Source organism: Ochotona princeps, chromosome 25 (genome assembly GCF_030435755.1).
Source record: "Ochotona princeps isolate mOchPri1 chromosome 25, mOchPri1.hap1, whole genome shotgun sequence".
In the NCBI taxonomy this organism is placed as follows: domain Eukaryota; kingdom Metazoa; phylum Chordata; class Mammalia; order Lagomorpha; family Ochotonidae; genus Ochotona; species Ochotona princeps.
Genome location: NC_080856.1, coordinates 29,965,987 through 29,987,038, shown reverse-complemented (window position 1 = coordinate 29,987,038; position 21,052 = coordinate 29,965,987). Strand labels below are relative to the sequence as shown.

General features: G+C 42.5%; 1 protein-coding gene and 1 pseudogene across 1 annotated transcript in view; both read right to left on the bottom strand.

Moving 5' to 3' along the window:
* Positions 1 to 2,463: 2,463 nt before the first annotated feature.
* The window catches only part of AGBL3 (AGBL carboxypeptidase 3), a 65,106-nt gene continuing 46,517 nt past the window's right edge, over positions 2,464 to 21,052 (bottom strand). Inside the window, exons 17-18 of the mRNA XM_058681390.1 lie at positions 17,438 to 17,669; positions 2,464 to 2,904 (exon numbers count right to left, since the gene is read on the bottom strand). Of these exons, the coding sequence (XP_058537373.1) occupies positions 2,715 to 2,904; positions 17,438 to 17,669 (422 nt within the window). The 3' untranslated portion in view covers positions 2,464 to 2,714. The remainder of the gene's footprint in view (positions 2,905 to 17,437; positions 17,670 to 21,052) is intronic.
* Positions 11,991 to 13,729, bottom strand: LOC105942580 (occludin-like; annotated as a pseudogene).

Here is a 21,052-nt window from a genome sequence, read left to right as displayed (position 1 = left end):
TGCAGACCAAACAGGTTGTAGATTCTCGCTCAGTGCACCAAGAACTCCACATCCAGAGGAACTTCATTGCTAAGGGATTTTCTGCTACCATTGGAAACAACTTCTCTGGCACCACATAATGCTGAATGTGCATGTGACACCTAGGGAACTCAGTGTGTTCGTCATGTGCTTATTTGCCATCTCTATATCTTGTTTTTGGCTTAAGAATCATAGTTTTTTTGAAAGGTAGGGAGACAGAGAGAGGGACAGACAGAAAAAGGGAGAAAGAGAGAACCAAAGCGAGCTCTTTCTGCTAGTTCACTCCCCAAATGTCTGTAATAGTCAGACATGGGCCAGTCTGCATTAGAGAGTCGGACTCTGCCAGGGTCTCAGACCGGGTGGCAGGGGTGCAGGACTTCTGGTGAGTTAGCAGGGAGCGGGATCACCCTAGCACTCAAGTATGGGAGACTGGCAGGCAAGCAGGGGCCTAATCCCCTTGGCCAGAGCTCGGATCCTTGACCTTTATTTTTCATTTTATTTATTTATTTTTATTGGAAAATTAGATTTACGGAGAGAAGGAGAGACAGAGAGAAAGATCTTCCATCATCCAATTCACTCCCCAAGTGGCTGCAACAGCTGGAGCCTATCCAATCTGAAGCCAGAAGCTCCTTCCAGGTTTCCCACACAGGTGCAGGATCCCAAGGTGTTGGGCCATCCTCTACTGCCCTCCCAGGTTACAAGCATCACATAGCCCTCCTTTACTACTATTGGAAAGGCAGATATACAGAATGGAGGAGAGACAGAGAGGAAGATCTTCTATCCGATGCTTCACTCCCCAAGGGGCTGTAGCTGTTAGAACTGTGCTGATCCGTAGCAAGGAACCCAGACCTTCTTCTGGGTCTCCCATGATGGGGCAGGATCCCAATGCTTTGGGCCATCCTCGACTGCTTTCCCAGACAGCAAGCAGGAAGCTGGATGGGAAATGGGGCTGCCAGGTTTAGAACCGGCACCCACATGGGATCTCTGCATGTTCAAGGCAAGGACTTTAGCCGCTAGGCCCCCATTTAGCATTTGGATAGGGGTTTATTGAATTCTGTTATTCTGCTGGAAAGTTCATCACATAGATTTCTGCAATGGTTTCAATATGATTTGATTCCTGAACTCATGCAGACACTCAATCCCAAATTTATAAGTTGATGATGCTAAGAGAGTGAAAATTTAATCCAATTAATCCAATTGGGGTGTCTAGGAAGTAGGCCTAACTTCAGCCCCTGGGGGATATGTCTCAGAAGGTCATTTTTGCAAGAGGGTTCTTACATAAGCATGGTTTGGCTCCAACCACCATCTCTGCTTCCTGATTGATCATGCGATACTTTTTCCACACAGACTCCTTATCACACACCAAGCTACTGGGAACTACCAGTCTTGTACTTGAACCTCCAGAGCTGTGAGCCGTGCAAGCCTTTCTCTCTAGAAAGTTGCCTCGGTCATTTCACTGTAGTCATGAAGCTCTACCACAACTGCCCACTCTTTCTAGGCTCGCATTGCCCTAATCAGGCTTATGACCTAGACCTTTATTGTGCTGCAGCTACCTGACCCTCACTCTGCTTAGCCTCATCTTGCGATGTGTGCCACCATGACCTAAGATTCTAGGCTTACTATTTTCTCATCTACCACAGCCATCTTGACTTGATCTGTCACACCTGTTCCTCTGCGTAGACTGAAGAGAAAGTCTTCCAGGGCTCACTGCTGTGTGAGCAATGACCTGTGTGGTACTGGGCCCGTTCCAGGAACTGCATGAATAAATGGCTAGATAAAGCGTGTATTTAATCTTTCACACTTTGCTGAACTTTGAGAAACATGTTTATTCAAATTTCAATATGTGCAATTCAGTACTGTTTTGTGATGTGTGTTCGTTCGTTGAAATTACCAACATCTGATACACATCATTACCTGTAGTTGTTGGAGAAACACACCTTAGCACTTTGCTGTGCAGTACCTTAATCTGTAATCATTTTAGTCATGCTTTACATATAGAGCTGTTTAGAGGGCAGATATGTCTTTTTATCACCAGTGATTCCTGGTTCATCAATAGCAGAGAAATGCAGGAAAGGTTTTTTGTTGACTGATTCATGAGAGTACCCAGCAGGGAAGTCATATGAGTGACAGCAAATGTCATCCTTTTCTTGATTTCTTACTTTATTTTTCTTTGGGGTGTTGTATGGATACTCATTAAAAAGTTCAAATGATATTTTTTTCATGTTGACAAAAATTAAACATAAATATTGAAGTGTTTTTAAATTGTCTCTGTTTCCTTTGGGTTTGTTTTTAAATCTCTGAAATACATTGCCACCAAAGAAGCGAGGATATCTGGAATTTCTGAGTTAGTCCATCAACAAGCATAAGTGGAGGGAGGAGGAGCAAGGATCGTCTCACTCCCTTTGATTAAGCAGGTATATGTTGTCTTTCATTGATCCAGTTTCCAGGGCAGCAGAAAGCTGGATTAACTGTTCCATTGGAAATCTGGAGGGAAGGCTGGTTTTCCATCACCATTTTTTTGGCCGTTCATTCTTACTTTTGACTGGATGGGGGGCTTTCTGCTTAGTGCTTTGCTGGCCAGATTCTTCAGTTTGGAGATTCGTAGCTTTTCTATTTGCTTCTATTTCAATAGTTGAGGGTACAGTCTCCCAATCTCTGCTGAAACTTTTCCTGTCTTCCATCTTTGGGTGCCAGAACTAAGGATGCTTTTTCTTCTTCTTAGGGCCCTTAAGTTGTGACAAGCTTTCATGAGACCTCTGGGGCACAGAATAAAACCATTCTGAATGGTCTTCTACAAGATTTCTTTGGGACATAAAAGTAACACTTCCGGGTGGTGTCCAAGATGTGCTGTATCTCTTCATATTAATGCATGTAGCTGAACTTAGTCTATAAAAGAAATGAGACACATGATTTTTTTTTTTTTTTTTTTTTTTGGTCATTGATGTCTCTACTTGGTAGTCCTAGTACATGGTCATAGTATAAATCATGTTTTTCCCCTTTGGAGAGTTTGTCCTGCCTTAAGACTTTACCATAATTTCTACGAAAATGATGTAAGTATTATCTCTAATAATGATTTTTTGGTACTGCTTCAATGATTGGATTTCTATGTGCCTGGAAGATATGCTTATTTGGAGATCTGTTCTGACACCAGTCTGCTTTGACGTAATAGCCATTCTTGGCCTCAGAGCCTTACAAGGTGAAGTGCATGACCTCTAAAATTCAGCTTTTCTCTGAAAACAGACTTTTTATTATGCCAGTATACATTTATTATACACGCTGTAAGATTTTTTTTTTCTATACCCAGCAAAAAGATCACCATGAGTACAAGAGTGGGAAATTTTTGAGAGAGGTTTTTTGGTTAATGAGTGACTGCAGGTACTTAAAATGTCTGTGACAATCACAAAATTTCAACCATATTTTAACTAAAAATTGGAGACAAATTACAGACTTACATGCATTCGGAAAAAAAAGTATAGATAGGTCCCATGTGCCTTTTATCAAGTTTCTCCCAAAGGTAATATCTTGCAAAACCAGCTACCGTATCACCATTGAGGCCCTGCTGTTGAGGTAGTCAAGACGGGAAGGAATGCCCTCAGGGTGCCCTCTTCCAGTGTCTACTGACCACTCATTATTATCCAATTAAAATAATTTCATTTTGAAAAAGCATAAGTGAAATTGTATATTGTGCAAATGTCTGGGTTCAGCATTTTTTCATTAAACAAGATGCTCTGGTGACTCATCTGGGTGGTTTTGCATAACAGTAGCTCATTCTTCATTACTGCTGAGTAGCAATCCATGGCATAGATGTTGGAGTACAGAGTCTAATGATTTAATCATTGAAGATCACTTGAGTCCAGTTTAATACAAATAGTTACACTGCTTACAGATTTCCACAAAAGCTTAAGTCTTCATTTTACTCAGAATATAGTAGCAATTGCTGGGTAACACAGTAGTTAGATATTTATTTAGGTTTGGAAAATTTTGGGTCTACTTTCTTTTTTTTTTGAATTTTTTTATTGCATTTCATTTTAATTTTTTTTCTATGAGCTTTTGTTCATTTTATTTCTTCTGTGTTCTGTTCTTTCTTTTTCATTTTTTTTTTATTCATTAATTACATTGTATTATGTGACACTGTTTCATAGATACTGGGATTCTCCCCTCCCCTCCCCAAACCCTCCCCCCATGGTGGATTCCTCCACCTTGTTGCATAACCACAGTTCAAGTTCAGTTGAGATTTCATCATTATTGCATTTCATTTTATAACATCGTTTCATAGGCTCTGATGTTCTCCCATCCCCTCCCCAGGACCCTCCCCCCATGGTGGATTGCTCCACCTTATTGCAGTATTACAGTTCAAATCCAGTCTTGTTTCTTTCATTACAAGCATGTGCCACGCATAGAGTCCAGCATCTTATTGTCCAGTTCAACAGTTTCTTGGGGAGACCAACTCTGGTCTGAAGGCAGAGCTGGCAGAATATCATTCCGACCAACTAAAAGCCATAACTTAACATCAACAGCAGTTTCCAACATTATGGGGTTAATTAACATTGTATTGAGTGACTGATATGTTAGAAAATGCAGGATCTTAACCACATCCTGTGACTACTTCATTAACATTTCAATTATAGTTTGTATACAACTGGCTTCTATCGACCTTAAAATGGCTATAGGGTACTACTTCGCTGTCTCATGTCTACTTTCATTTTAGTATTTAGCAGTTTATTGTGTTGAAGCATAATTTTCCTGAACTTGGCCGATTTTAGGATAGTCTAAACTGGCTTCTGGTCTACTTTCAGTTTGTTTTATTGACGTGGATAGAACTCGAAGCATAAGGTTGAATAGAAGTACGAAATATATTTTATCCAATTGAGTAGATTCCCTTCTATTACTACCTTTTTTCCTGAGGTTTTTTCTTTGGCCATAAATATGCATCAAATTTTGCTAAATGCTTTTTCTGTGCCAGATAATATTATTCTGTGATTTTTTTTTTATCTTTAGCATGCTAATGTGGAGAATTACAACTATGAATTCTTGAAATAGCCCCCGTTTGGTCATGGCATAAAATTCTTCTTAGTATTGGATTCTACTTCCTAATAGTTTAAGGATTGTAATGTCTTAGTTATGAAGGATTTCATTGTTATTCTTTTTATTTTTGTCTTGTATTTGGTTTTGGTTATCAGAACAACAGTAGTTTCATTACATGAGCTGAGAGCTACTCATATCTTTTGGAAGAAATTGTGTAAAATTTGTGTTAATTCTGCAATATATGTTTGGCAAAATTCTTCTGTGAAACCAAATAGTCCAGGGTATTTTTTGGGGGGGGTAGGGGGGATTTACTGCTGTGAATTGCAGATCGGAAGTGAGGCAGCATCTAAATTAGATTCTTTAGTTTTGAATTCATAGCAGAGAGACCGATTTGAACAATTATTCATAGCACAAAGTACCTCCACAAGAACTAAGGGAGCCAGGTGAAGTATCACAGTGACTGGCTTCAGAGTAATAATAAGAAAAGATGCTGTAAGAAGGCAGAGAGGGAGGAATCACCTGTGCCAGCCCCCTCTTAACACCAAGCAGCACAGCATGGGCAGAGATGCCTTCCAGTTGTAGGAGGGAGAGAATTATATCTAGACTTCAGACTTAAAAATAAAAAAAAAAGAAAACTGAATTCCAGGCCTCCAACAGTGAGAACCAGTTCTAGACAGAGCCCATTGGCTGCTGTCCCTAGGCTAGTATACACAAACTGAATTTTCAGATCCTTCTCAGCCAGGTGGCCAATGGAATACTTCCAGTGCCTTTCCCCCAATCTCAGGCAGCATAGGGAAGAGCCAGACTTCACCTTCTGGAGGGGTGCAGCAGGAAAGGAAGCTTGAGACTTTTCTTAGAACTTAGTACCCCATTCGTGCTGTACAGATCATTGTAACGGTAAGACTCAAGTGTGACCTAGCTTGGCGTCATTCTGGGCGACCAAGGAATTGCCTTCACCAGCCTCTTTTTTAACATTGGCCAGCATAGCAAGGGAGCAAGTGTCCTCGCATTTATGGAAGGGCAGAGAAAGAAGTAAGCCCAGCACGGTGCTTTAGATCCCAGGCTCTAATCCAGCACCTGTGAGTAGAGCCCTAATGGAGGTGGGACACACGGCCTTGGTTCATCACACTGCTCTTCAGCTAGCATCACCTGCAGCTGATCAGAGCACGCTTGGACTGCTGGTCCACCTCAGTAACAGGTAGCCCATATCAGCATGGGCCTGGGAGCTGTTCCCATGTTGGACTGTTGTTGGTGCACTGTGGGCTCTGGGTAGGAGCACTGCTGGTCATGTGGCTGCATAGCCCATTCCATCCCAAAACACCAGGCAACACAAAATGAGAGAGTAACTGTCCAGCCAGTGGAGGTTGAAATTGGAAGTTTGCAGTTGGTCCCTCCAAAGTAAGGCCCAGAATCCTGTAGTCTTACCTACTGGGTAAAATAAGCCACCAGAAATTAAAAATACGGCACTTGGGCCTGGTGCAGTAGCCTAGAGTCTAGATCCTCCCTTTACATGTGCCTGCTGGGACCCCATATGGACGCCGATTTGTGCCCCAGCAGTTCCACTTCCCACCCAACTCCCTGCTTGTGGCCTAGGAAGGCAGTAGAGGATGGTCCAAAACCTTGGGACCCTGCTTCTGGGTGGGGGACCTGGAAGAAGCTCCTGGCTCCTGGCTTCAGTTCAGCTTAGCTCTGGCTATTACAGCCACTTGGGAATGAACGAAGGTTCTTCCTCTCTGTCTCTCATTCTCTTTAATTTACTTTTCCAATAAATATAACTAAATCTTTAAAAAATATGGTACTTCTATCTGTTAACTGTTGGGTGGAGAATTAAAAACAGCTACACTGACACCTCACATGTTAGTTGGAGTGCTGGCTGCTCTGTTTCTAATACGGCTCCCTGATAATAGTCCTGGGAAAGCAGTCGACGATGATTCAAGTGTCCGAGATCCTGCTGCCCCTGTGGCGCATCTGGATGACGTCATTCCAGGCTCCTGACTCTATCCTGGCCCAATCATTGCCGCTGTGGTCATTGGGGGAGTGACTCAGCAGATGGAAGATCTTTCCTTTTGCTCAGACTCTCCTCCTCTCTCGATAACTCTGCCTTTGAAATAAATCCATCTTGAGAAGGGAAGCTCATTTAAAGAGAATAATAAAACAATTTCTCAAACCTTGAGAAGGATACAGCTATGTAAGTACAGGAAGAAAGGTCAAAAGTGATCAGTTAGATTAAATTCAACCAATTTTAACCCAAGATATTATAAGAAAGTTCTACAACGTTAAAAATACAAAGACTTTCCAAAGTAGCAAGAGATAATATGCAAAGGTGACCCAACTCACCTGACAGAAAACTCAGCAGAAACCTTATAGATGAGAGAAGCGTAGGGTTTTCATTGTGCTGAAGGAAGCAAATTTCTAATAAAGAATAGAAGTAGCTGCTGGGCCCGGCCGCGTGGCGTAGCGGCTGAAGTCCTCATCTTGAATGCTCCAGGATCCCATATGGGCGCTGGTTCTAATCCCAGCGGCTCTACTTCCCATCCAGTTCCCTGCTTGTGGCCTGGGAAAGCAGTTGAGGACGGCCCAAAGCTTTGGGACCCTGCACCCGCATGGGAGACCCGGAAGAGGTTCCTGGTTCCCGGCTTCAAATTGGCACAGCACCGGCTGTTGCGCTCACTTGGACTGTGAATCATCGGAAGGAAGATCTTCCTCTCTGTCTCTCCTCCTCTCTGTATATCTGACTTTGCAATAAAAATAAATAAATCTTTAAAAAACAAAAAGAAGTACCTGCTAACATTGTCTTTCAGGTATCATGGAGACCTAAAAGACCTTCCTAGAAAAATAAAAGCTGACATAATTTGCTAGCATCACACATACACTGTAGGAAATGGTAGAGTGAGTTCTTCCAGCTTAAAAGAGAAATGCTAATGAGTATAAAGAAAATAACCTAAAGTTATATAAATCAGCAGTAAGTGTGATTATACATATAGATTCAGAATGCTCTGATACATATCCTTAACATGGAAATTAAGGAAATTAAAAATAATATTGAAAATGTTTACATTGAAAATATTGAGATAGATGATATAGAAAGGTACAAAATAGAACATCAAAAGTTAACAGGAGTGGAGAAAATGTAGAACTATTTTATTAGTATTTTTTAAAATTTTATGTAAAAAGTTTATTTGAAAGGCAAACTCTCTCTCACACACACACACACACACACATACCCGGAGAGACAGCGAGAGATTGCCCCATTTGGAGCTGGACCAGGTGACAACCAGGAGCCAGGAGCTTCCTCTGGGTCTCCCATGTGGATATAGTGGCCCAAATGCTTGAACTATTTTCTGTTGCTTTCATTGGAACATTATCAGGAAGCTGAATTGGAAGCAGAGCAGCTAGGACTTGAACCTGTCCACATGGGCTTACATTAAAAATATTTAAATCATATTTGTAGGGGAGAAGGGGAGGAGAGAGAGAGAGAGAGGGAGAGAGAGAGCGCTACACTTCCATCCACTGATTCACAGCCCAAAGCCCGCAGTGGTTGCTTTTGGGCCAGGCCAAAGCTGGGAACTAGCAACTCAACTCAGGTCTCCCACGTGGACGGCAGAAACTCAATTCTTGGAGTCGGCACTGCCGCCTCCCAGCCAAAACTGAAGCTTCCTGCATTAGAAGGAAGCTGGAATCAGGTGCCTGAGCTGAAAATTAAACTCCGACTTTCTGATGTAGAGTGTAGGTGCCTTCATTGGTTTTCACTTCCCCATGAGGCCAAGTGTTCACTTCACTAGTGCTTTTTGTAAAGTTAGTTTATTTATTTATTCGAAAGGCAGAGGACAGAGTGTAGGAGTGAGGCGTGGCAACAGTCTTCATTACTAGTTTTCTCTTGATTTACCAGGTGACTTCCAGTGACGCTCTGTTGGAGGTATGTTCCTTAGCTTTGTGGGGATATAATTTCTGCTTCTATGAATTCATTGTTCCGTTCCTGCCAGGGGTTTTGAGATGCCTCATTACACTTCGTGAGGGTAGAAGTCTAGATTCCTCACTTGGCTTCCGAGGGGAATGGGAACCCTGTTAGTATGTGGCGTTTAGACAGAGTAGAATGATTATTGTCTAAAAGTTTTGCATCTTGGGAGGCTGTCACATTCCTGGCTGTTTGGTTAAATGGCTCTGGCTTTTGTTGGTGTGTGCATGTTTTCCCATGGGCATTTCTAGGTTGTGGGCTCTTTCAACTTCATGTCGAAGTTGTAAGAGTCGAAGACATTGCGGATGACCCGCGACTGTGCTGTTCCCAGTGTCTCTCACTCTAGCCTGTTTGCCTTTTTTCTGTCACCCTTTGAAGCTGTCTTATTTGTCTTAAAAGTCATGAAAAGGGTTTTGAATTATGAAATTCAGATATGAAATCCTTTAGCCTAATAATCTGGCAAGCTTAGATCACATTAACTGGTAATGCTTGAGTTCAAATTCGAACTCATGTTCAAGATGACTTAGCAAAGGCATGATCTGGTTTTTGAGTTCTAATGGCATTCTGCAATTATTTATATAGTAAGAACACAAAAGAGAGTTGATGCAGGAGTCTGGGAAAATGGCCAACCGCAGAGCATTGGTATAGCTAAGTGCGTGCAGAAATAGGGACAAAAAATGGAAGATTAGAGAATAGAAGAGCTAGAATTGATGGAAAAGGCATGTGCAACTCCCCAGAGTTGGCAGAATCAAGGCAGGGGCCAAGCAGACAAAAACAAACAAACAAACAAACAAAAACAAAAAACAACACCCTCTCAAGATAGCAAATGGCAAATGGCAACTTGAACTTGAACTGGTAGAGACAGGTGTCATCCAGGGTTAACAGGGACACAGACAAAAAAAAAAAGAAGAAGAAGAAGAAGGAACTGGTGAGCCATTATTCGGAGGTACACAGGGTGGAATCTGACCCCAACCCCACCCAAAAGCTCTTGGCCCCAGGCCACCCAGAGAGACGGCAAAATCACCCAAAACAGAGACCTGAGGTCTCTAGGGGACAGAGGTCTCTTTTAGGGACAAAGGCTTGTCTCAGTGACTCAGAAACGGGAGGGGGGATTCCAGGAGTAAACAGAGTGGCACTGGCGCAAAGTGACCTGCCCTGCTGGTCATAGTTGATCAGAGCAGCAGGTGTGAGAGTGAGAACAAAAACACACAACCCCAGCATCGCTAGTCTGTGGGTTGAGAGAAGACAATGTGCCCTCGGGGCACAGAAAGTCTAGCTGCCGATTGCACACTGTGGTGACAGCTAGACCACTCCCACTCAGGGCGCCGGTTCAGCAAGCAGAGGCCGTGAAAGTGCCAGGCGGAGGGGGCCCTTCACCAGCTAGAACACACTGGCCCTGATTAACAACTCAGTGGTCAGAACTTTCTTATGGGCACCAACTCCTTGCCTGCCCAAAAGCAGGAAAGGTGACTATCAGAACACCCACAAGGTGGCAGCAGTTAGCAAACATCCTGACCACCTGGCGGGATGATGGACAGATTAGGGTTGGATGAAAGAGAACCATTAGACAGGGTGAAGCACAAGGGACATGTGAGGCTCAGGGGCAAAGAGGTCACTAAGTCAATAAGATGGCGACTAACAGTCAAGGACACCGGGTTACCTGTGGTGAGCAAGATGGCGGCCAAGGACATAGCCCTGGGCGTGAACCAGGGCAGGGGTCACGTTGTTTCAAACAAAGACTGATTGGCCAGGGCCATTTCACTCACCTACCCCTGGCCTATGGGAGGTAGGTTCCTCAGTCATGCTCCTATTAATTGGCTCCTAGTTTCTCCCCTCCTGGAATTCCTGAAATTCCTGGCCTAAGGCTATCCTTTACTTGATCTAAGATTCTGTATTTCCCAAATAAGCTGGAACTGCTAGACAGAACCCCTGCCCCTGTGTTTGTTTCTCGCAGGCCGGGAGGCTGGGTGGCGGGCAGCAGGCTCATCCCCTCTGGCAATGGGGTACCAGAGGAATCTGTGAGGGACACCCCGCAGAATTGGCGCCCAACATGGAGGCATGAAGGCTGGACCTTCTGATCCCACACTACGCAGCTTTGAAAGAAGCAAGCAGCCTAGGCGCAGCATCTTTCAAGACAAGCACATTGTTGGAGAAGTGGTGTTTCTCCAGGTGAGCCTCAAAGAAAAGGCGGCGAGGTGAGGTTCAGTATTCCTCCTCTCGAATGGGAGTGTACCCTGCAGAAGTGACCCTTGGCACCCTGCAGCTCTGCACGAATATGGGGACCACGCCCCTGCTCCCCCCCCCCCGCCCCCCCGCCTCAGCGTAGCTACAGTCAAATCCCCTGAAAGGTTGTAATGGAAGGCCATTGGCTTCTATCCTATCCTCTCATCTTCTGCTTTCAGAGCCGGCCAGGGATGCGTGGCTCTGGGGTGAACCTGTCTGAGGATTGATGGGTTTTGGCCGAGGCAAACTCTGCAGGGGATCCCCTGGGTCTGACAGCCCGACTAGGTATCCGAGTGCCACCCTCCTCTCTACTGTCTTTCTTAAGCCATGCTGAAGTCCCGAGGGTTAGAAATCTCAGATGCACACGCAGTGAAGATCTGAGGGACCATGGTCAGATTGGCACCGTGGGTAACATTGGCTAATTTATTTGCCCGAGATAGTCGGAAACGAAAGAGCAAAACTGATGCCCAAAACACTGGCCTTGGCCCACCTCAGCCACCTCTACAACAGCTTCTGGGAAGCTCAGAAGGTGGGAACCCACCCCCAGTTCAAGGGGAGTCCAGAGAGCACAGCCCCAGTTGCAAGCTTTCTGGCCGGGCTCTGCTAGCCACTCCGGGCTTTTCCCATTGATATTAACCCAAGACTCAGTGTTTAAGCCACACCATCCTTCGTTGGAGTGCTCAGCCCAGTTGACTATCAAAAGTTATTTGTAAAAAATGCTTCAATACCAATGACGTTAAAATTACCAAAATGCTGCAACGGTCGGTCATGGAGGCTGGCTTCCTGCTAAGAGTCCAGAGTGGTGCACCTTCTTGAAACACCCTGGAGATGTCCAGCCCACACCTGGGTCCTTGAGCACCACACCACGTGCCCTTCTATGTTTTCTGCCCATCATAGTCCCCAACCATCTTCTTGATGTGGGACAGTCTGCTCTTCAGCTGCCTGCAGTAGTTTCTCTTACGTTTATAATCTGCAGAGCTCTTCACCTGCTTCAGCTGGTTGTACTCGTCAGCAGCCACCACATAATCCTCACTCTCTTTTCTATAATTGTTCAGTTCCTTATCAAGGCAGGAAAGCTCTCTGTTGACTTCATCGAGCTCTGCTTGCAAGCTCTTGTACAAGTTTCTCTTGTAAAGCTGTCCTTGTTGATCTGGCATAATAGGTGGGTATTCCCTGATCCAGTCCTCCTACAGTTCGCCACAGGACTCACCACCAGTTGTATATTCTGTCTCATAATGGTCCTGCTTGGACCTCCCGGACCTCCCCGCTCTTCCTTGGTGGGACCCTTTTTGGGTAGGATCTCCAAGTCCCCACTGCTGCCAAATCAGGGCTGCCTGAGGTCATCCACGGATGAAGTCAAAGGAAGCTCCTGGATCACCTCTGGCACCAGCGGGGTTGACTTATAGGAAGATTCTGGATAATACCTCTTGCTGTTCAGCTTGCCATTGGACGAGTAGGCCATAGAACCATTCATTCTCTCCACGAAGTCAGACATGGGTGGGGGCATGTCTTGTGTGCCAGCAGACACATTTTTAACCCATTCGTCAACACTGGGGGGCTGCTTGTCATAGATGTGTTCCTTCTCCCATAGAATCTTGGATTTGTTGTAGTGGTCCATCTTTCTTCGAGTTTTCACAGCAAATAAAATTACTAAAGCAAAAGCCACAAGAATCAAGAACCCTAGTACAATGGCAATGGCCTCCAGGGGATCCACCTCACAGTAATGGTACAAATACTGATCCACATAGAGACTTGAATCTCCAGGCACATAGAACTGGTTGCAGAGAGCATATGTTTGGGAGCTGTACATAGATCTGGATGCTTGGGCCGTCAGGTTGACCCCCCATGATGCAGACAATGGTGGCAATAAACATCAGGATGCCCAGGATGGCACTCATTATGATCACAGTCAAGTAATATCTTCCCATTCTGTCAATTTCCAATCTGATCACACTGGTAATGAATACCACCAGAGCAAAGATGAAACAGAAGGCAACCATGGCCAGTAGAAAGCCCTTGACTGCTTGCAGATCTGTGTAGGGGCCATAATTGTAGCCATAACCATAGCCATGCCTACTCTCATTGCTCCCACAACTGCTTCCATAGGGGTAGCCTATGCCACTTCCCAGCAGGCCAGTACTGTAGATTCTGCCCAAAGCAAGTATGGAGGCGAGGCAGGCAAACATGGCAATGCACATCACGATGATGAGCATGGACAGGATGCGGATCACTCCTGCTGGGGAGGTCCATTTGTAGAAGTGAAGAAGCTCATCTTCTGGGTAAAAAGAATACGTCAGCTGGGACAGCATCAACCGCACGTGCACCTCGCCACCGTACGTGTCATTGCTTGGTGTGTAATGATTTGGCTTGATTTCATCATTTCTATAAGGAGACAGACTCTCCAACAGCCAGGAGGACATGGCTGCTGGTGGAGGTCAGTGCTCTTCAGGTCCAGCAGGGATGCACCATAGGAAGTTTACCTGCTGTGCCATGGACCAGTGTCTGGTGCTCCCGCTCGTTCTGCTGGAACATCTGCCACCTGTGTGCACCTAGGGAGGCCCAGGGCAGGTGGGTGCTTGCGAGGGGTGTGCTGCTGTGGCCTCCTCCCTAGGTGACCCTAACCCTAACCCTAACTGTTATGGTTGCCAATCAGATAATTTTTTCCTATAACTTAGAATTAGTAATGAGCAATACTGAATCAGTCTTAAGTGAAACAGCTGTAGGATGCAAATTTGTGATCTAAAGGCTATGGAACTTTTTCTTCCAGGAAAGGAAAAACAGATTGAAGACACATCGAACCCTGTAGTTCCAATATTCTCCTGAAGGCTGGCTATATTCCTTCTCCCTGTTTCCATGAGAAACCAGGGATAATTCTTTATTCTTTTAATGATTTTATTGGAAAGGAAAAATGGACAGAGTGGGAGAGAAAGATGGAGAGTTCTTCCACTTGCTGGTTCACTCCCCAGATGGCTGCAGGGGCTAGAAGTAGTCAGGTCAGGAGCTTCCTCAGGGTCTCTTGGTCTCCCACGTGGATGCAGGGGCCCAAGGACTCAGACCATGCAATGATGTTTTCCCAGGCACATTATCAGGGAGCTAAATGGGAGGTGAAGCAGCACAGGTGTTGAACCTATGCTCACATGGAATGCCAGCACAGTAGGTGGAGGCTTTACTCACTGTGCCACAGCACCGGCCCCTCACTTTATGCTGTTTGCCTAAGCTAGTTTTGATGGATTGATTTCAGTTATATATAAATAGGCCTTAATCAATAAAACCAATTATCTATATATGCTTTTAGGCTAATCCATATTGAGTATATTTGGGGTTCTGAGTATATTAATAATTGCTCATAGGGCTGGCATATTGACTCAACTGGCTAGTGCTCTGCCTCCAGGTGCGGCATCTTTTGAGTGCCAGTTCACGTACCAGTTGTTCTGGTACGTGTTCCTATCCAGCCCCCTGCTTGTGGCCTGGGAAGCAGTGGAAGCTGGCTTCATGCCTTAGGATCCTGCACCCATATGGGAGACCTGGAAGAATCTCCTGGCTTCTGGCTTCAGATTAGCTCAGCTCCAGCCATTGCAGCCATGTGGTGAGTGGACCAGTGGATGTTCTCTTTGTCTCTCCTCCTCTCTGTAAATCTGCCTTTCCAATAAAAGTTTTTTTTCTTTTTTTAAGAATTGCTTATGGGCCCAGCATGGTGGCCTAGCGGCTAAAGTCCTTGCCTTAAACTCGCCAGGATCCCATATGGGCGCTGGTTCTAACCCCGGCAGCTCCACTTCCCGTCCATGTCCCTGCTTGTGGCCTGGGAAAGCAGTCAAGGATGGCCCAAAGCCTTGAGACCCTGCACCCACGTGGGAGACCTGGAGGAGGTTCCTGGTTCCTGGCTTTAGATCAGCACAGCACCGACCGTTGTGGTCACTTGGGGAGTAAATCATCAGATGGAAGATCTTCCTCTGTGTCTCTCCTCCTCTCTGTATATCTGACTTTCCAATAAAAATAAAATAAATCTTTTTAAAAAAGAATTGCTTATGAAACTAATGAATAAAAATCAAAATATTGTCCTAATTGTCACCTAGACCGCTTGCCTAACTTAATATTTCTAATTCCTTGTCCTTGTCTATCACACTTTGTTATTATTTTTAGGATATGTGACTTTGCTGATATGTGATGTTGTCTGCCTAGGCACACACTATCCACTTGTTTCTCTCCTATTGACTGATCTTTTAGACTTAATTCTTGTCAGGCACTACTTCTCCCCAGCATGCTAGAAACAGTCAACAAAGGCCTAGTTTTATAATTTTATTATTTTGCTTATTACATAATGAAGAAATACCCATCAATAAACATTTAAGCAAAAATCATGTTGAGGAATCTCTTCTTCCTTAATCCCTTAATTATCCAGAGATAATCACTGTTAGAAATATGTGCTTCCAGAGTTCTTTCTAGGTATGTGTGTTTGCATTTATTAGAAGCAGATATGGTAAATTCTCTGTGGCTTATTTTTATTCACTTACATATTTTAAATGTCAACTCAGGCTAATTAACACTTAGTCTTTAATATCTCAATTTATATACTATAATTTAGGCAACCATACATTGCTAAACATTTAAGTTATTCTCTTTCCTTACTTTGTTATAATAAGACACAGTGACATGTACCTAGTTCTACAAAATGTTTCCGCCTTTATCAAGATCTTTAATTTATGCTATCAAGATCATTACTTTCCAACAATGGATTTTCTCAGTCACAATGAGTGCATGATAAAGGTTTTTATTTATTCCTTTATTGGATTGCCTTCCAGAAATTCTGAGCCGATTTATATTCCCACAATCGATAACAAATTCTTCTACTGACAAGTAAAACTGATTTTAAATTAATAATCTTCGGAGTTGAGTGAGATTCAGTTTTTTTTTGAAAAAAAAAATGATTTATTTGAAAGAACAAGTGACAAAATAAATGAGGGCAAACACATAAAGAGAGTGAGCTCTTCTATCCCCTGGGTCCTCCCCAAATGTCCACAATGTCTGGGGCCCCTGGAACTCCATCCAGGTAACCGAAATGTGTGGCAGAGGCCCGGGCACTTAGGCCACCGTCTTCTATGCTTCCTGGCACATTAGCAGGGAGCTTGGATCAGAAACAGAGCAGCCAGGACTTGAACTGCTGCTCCAGGATTGGATCCCAGAGATGCAAGCAGTAGCCCCCAGATCAAGTATTCCTAAATTATCATTGATCGTGTTTTTTTTCAATGTCACTTGCTTGATCATAAGCATTGGAGATTTTTCTACTAAAATATTCATAATTTTACGCTTGCTTGTAACTGCTCTTGAAGTGTATTTATCCTGTTTTCATCTATGTTACAAAGCAGCAAAGCATAACGATAAAGTTCAGAACTCTGGTGTCAGAGTATCTAGCTGGGCTTGAATACAGACTCCGTTACCTATTTACTGCTGTGACTTTGGATAAATTACTTATTTCTCATATTTCAGTTTTCTCATGTGTCAAATGTAAGATGTGCCAATCAGTCCTCCGTATCTATTAATTCTCTATTTGTGGATTCAACCAACCATGGATCCGAAATGTACAGATCTGTGGTTGGCAGAATTCACTAACATAGAAACCATAGATACTGAAGGATGACTGTGTGTGTGTGTATGCGTGTGTGTGTGTGTGTGTGTGTAATTTAAAAGTGTTGACCACGTAGAAAGTACTTTATACATGTTTGCCAATATTGATGCTATATTTATTTGCTTACTACTATCTTTATCATTATTTATATTGATTTTTTTTGGACTTTAAGGATGATTATGAATTTTATTTTCAAAATACATCTGGCCTCACTTTTTCTGACTTCATCTGAATATCAATAAACTGAAGTAGTTTAAAGTAATTATTTTTAATTTTTGTTGCCCTCTAGAATTACAGAATTTACAAACACCTGAAATATTTAAAGTAAGATGATCATACTTTATTGTGCATTCTTTACCACAGACTGAAATTAAGGAATCATTTTATACAAATAACCAATCAAATAAGGCCTATAATGTGCTTCTTCACACACCCAGTGTTTTCTTAGGTGTGTGGCCTTTATCAAAAGGAGTGTAACTAACACCATTTTTAAGACTCCATGTTTGTTCCTCAGGACAATGAATTAATAATCCTTGTTGCCTTACAAATGAATATATTACATAGCTGAGGATGGTAAAATTTTATTGACTTACTGATGTTGAGTTTGGATGTTGTGTCTTGGGTTGAGTAGCTGCTTTAACTGAGCAGGTGGCTTACTTTTTGTGCTTTGCATGACAGGAAGCAAATCCTGTAATGTTTCTTGAGTTTGAGCTATTCTTTTATCCCTGTAGGATTCTTTTTCATCATCAGTCCAATTTGTATCAGTCTTCCTGCTTGGGAAAGATGTGCATTCTTTCATTCTGTTCTTTAAGCTGTGATGTAGATCTGAGGAGCAATCACAAAAATATGTGTAGACTACATGCACTGTTTTCATTCAACAATTATTTATCAAGGATTATTGTGTGTCAAGGGTTTTACCTAAAATTTGTTGTCCATTTCAGTCTTCTATTTTAAAGAAAATAAATACATATAAAGTTTGTTAAATAATGTGAAGCTTACAATGTAAAATAAAGCTAGGGGGCAGATGTCTTTGTTTTTTTATTATTTATTATTTTTAATTCATTAATTACATTGTATTATGTGACACAGTTTCATAGGTACTTGGGTTCTCCCCACCCCTCCCCAAACCCTCCCACCATGGTGGATTCCTCCACCTTGTTGCATAACCACAGCTCAAGTTCAGTTGAGATTCCCCCATTGCAAGTGTATACCAAACATAGTGTCCAGCATCTTATTGTCTAGTCAAGTTCAACGGCTTCCTAGGTATACCCTTTTTGGTCTGAAGACAGAGCCAGCAGAGTATCATCCCAGTCAATTGAAAGCTCCAACATACCATCAGCAAAAATTTACATCATTATGGAATTAATTGACATAGTAATGAGTAACCAATATGTTAAAAGTAAATGCGAGTTCCCAGCCACCTTCTGTGACCACCTCACTTACATTTCAATTTTAGTTTATACACAACATATAACATTCATAACATAACATGTTATACATAACATGTATATTAAATTAAGGCAAACATGTGGTATTTAACCTTTTGGGATTGGCTCATTTCCCTTAGCATTATGGTTTCCAGTTTGGCCCATTTGGCCACAAAGAACTGCATTTTGTTTTTTTTAATAGCTGAGTAGTATTCCATGGAGTAGATGAACCATAGCTTCCTATGTTCATAGCAGCACAATCAATAATTGCAAAAACATGGAAGCAACCAAAATGCCCATCAACAGAGGATTGGATAAGATGTCTTTGTTTTTAAAAAGGCATCAAGAGGAGGCTTCTGTGTGAAGCCGACCTGTCATAGGAGTTAAAGAGTGTGTCAAGCAGGCATTGGGATAGATCATACTTGGCAGAAGGAAGTATAAAGGCAAGAAAGCTTGTTGAAGTGTGCTTATAAGAAAAACCTGAAGGAAGACTAGCTGATAGACATTTCAAAGAATGTGATAGAATTAATTATAGTCCTAAAGCCTGAATTGGTATTTGGAGAATATAAGAGAAAGATAGACCACATTTAGAATAAGAGGAAGAAACATGATGTGCCTTGTTAAATGAAGTGTTAGAGATACACGTAGAACTATTTATGAGCAAAACAATGCTTGCGGAATTTGCTTGAAAACACTCTAAGACAAAGCTGGCAGGAATACAGATGAAACAAGAACACCACAGTGATGAACATCAGTGGGTTTATTATTTAATTTTGATCCTTTTATTCACATTTGAAAATGTTCACAAGAGGTTTGTGCTTATTTGTTATAAAGGATTTGACCACTCTTAAAATGAAAGTAAACCGATGGTTAAAGCACTCACTAAATTAAACTAAGCCTGAAGATAATGAAGTGAAAAATATGGATGATTATAATATGTAGAAATACATGTAAATGAAGTGAGTTTATCCACGATTTCTTGACAAGCTATTCCTAGGCCATACTGCAGACACTAACTAGATATGTATTATGCATTTGACATTATATCAGCACTGATTAATATGAAAAATCAAATCCTTGACAGCAGTGTTCTTACAATCAACCCTAGAGAGAAAAAAGTAAAGATCCAATCCAAAAAGACCCTCACCCAGGTACATTGCTGTCAAGCTCCCCACAACTGAACATAAACAAAGAATACTAAAACAAGCGCGAAAAAAGGATAAGATAATGTATAGAAAAATACCAATTAGAATTACTGCAACTTCTCAGAAGAAATCCTTCAAGCAAGAAGAGAATGGAGTAATATTTCCCAGATCCTAAAACAGAAGACTGTCAACCTAAGCTAATATATCCAGCAAAGCTCTCATTTGTATTTTAAAACAAAATAAAATACTTCCATAATAAAGAGAAATAAGAAAATGCAAACACTAAACCAGCACTGGAAAAGCTGCTCAGAAACGTGCTGAAGTCAGAAAGGAATTGAATCACAATCAGCAATACTAAGAGACCAAAATAAGTGAAGATGGTTAAAGAAATATTATATGTAAAAAATATAAAAAAGATAAAGCATGAAAGAAAAGAATAACTTAGGAGAATAGCTATAAAATTTTATGACAGAAAAAGAACTAAGAGTTTAAATATATCAATTGCTCTTATAAATCATCAAGATAGAAACTTCAATAGAAAAGTGAAAAAAAAAAAAAAAAGAAGTGGTCACTCAGAGTACTTTCAGATGGCTAGTAAAATCCTAAAAAGCTTCAACACTAAAAATATGTCTAGATATTTCTAACATGAAGTTCTGTGACATTCAGAGCAATCTCCTCTGGGCAAAATTTAAACTTTCACAAAGTACTCTATCACCTTGACATAACCGTGTAAAATTGAGAGCCAAACTGAATGTGGTGATAACACACATCTTAAAATGTCAATAAAATTGTATTTGATCAATCGCTCCAAATACTAATCTTTGAAATAACTCTTTTTTCAAGAATTAATGAACACTGGAGAGCGTGAGTTGAAATGGGGGCAGGCCAAACCAGGCAGGGCTACATTACCTGTGGGCCTCATGTTAGCTAGATCAAGGAAAAGCCAGGCTTGGTTGACTGCTCCTACTGGTGCAACCAAAAATTAGAGTGGGTGAAGGTTGGTTGGGATTTGCTGCAGCATCAGCTTGTAGAGGATGGCCCTCTGGGCTAAATCTATGAAGTTCAACTCCAGAACCACCTGGAAAATGCATTATCTGGGAGTGGGAGTGGCCTAGTAGGGAAATAATGGGCACCTCCCTCTTGGGTTACCACTCCCACTGAAGAACATGAAAACCAGGACTGGGCCAGGGGTGGATGAAAAGAATGACACCCACCAGCATGTGTGTGGGCTGGATAGGAAAACTGGTTGGGTTGAACTAGGCTTCAATGCCCATTGACATGTGTGAGAGCTGAATGGGATGTGGGATTGACTGGACTAGTCTGATATAAATATTGGCAAGCAGGGGAACTAGGGCAGGGGGCGGGCCTGGTGGGGGTTATTGGTGCAGCTCTGACTAACCTGCAGCTCCCACTGGTTTATGTGAGGGCTGAGTGTGTGCTGGGCAGGATCAGGCTGGACTGCAACACCCATTGGTTCCAGTGGAAATTGGGGTTGGAAACAGCACTGACCCAGCAGTTGCAATGACCAGCATGTGCATAAGCTGATTGGGGTGATGGACTGAGCTAGACACTTTACTTGTAAGCACACACAAGAATCAGATCTGGGATCATTTCAGATGAAGTTTCTTTGGAGATC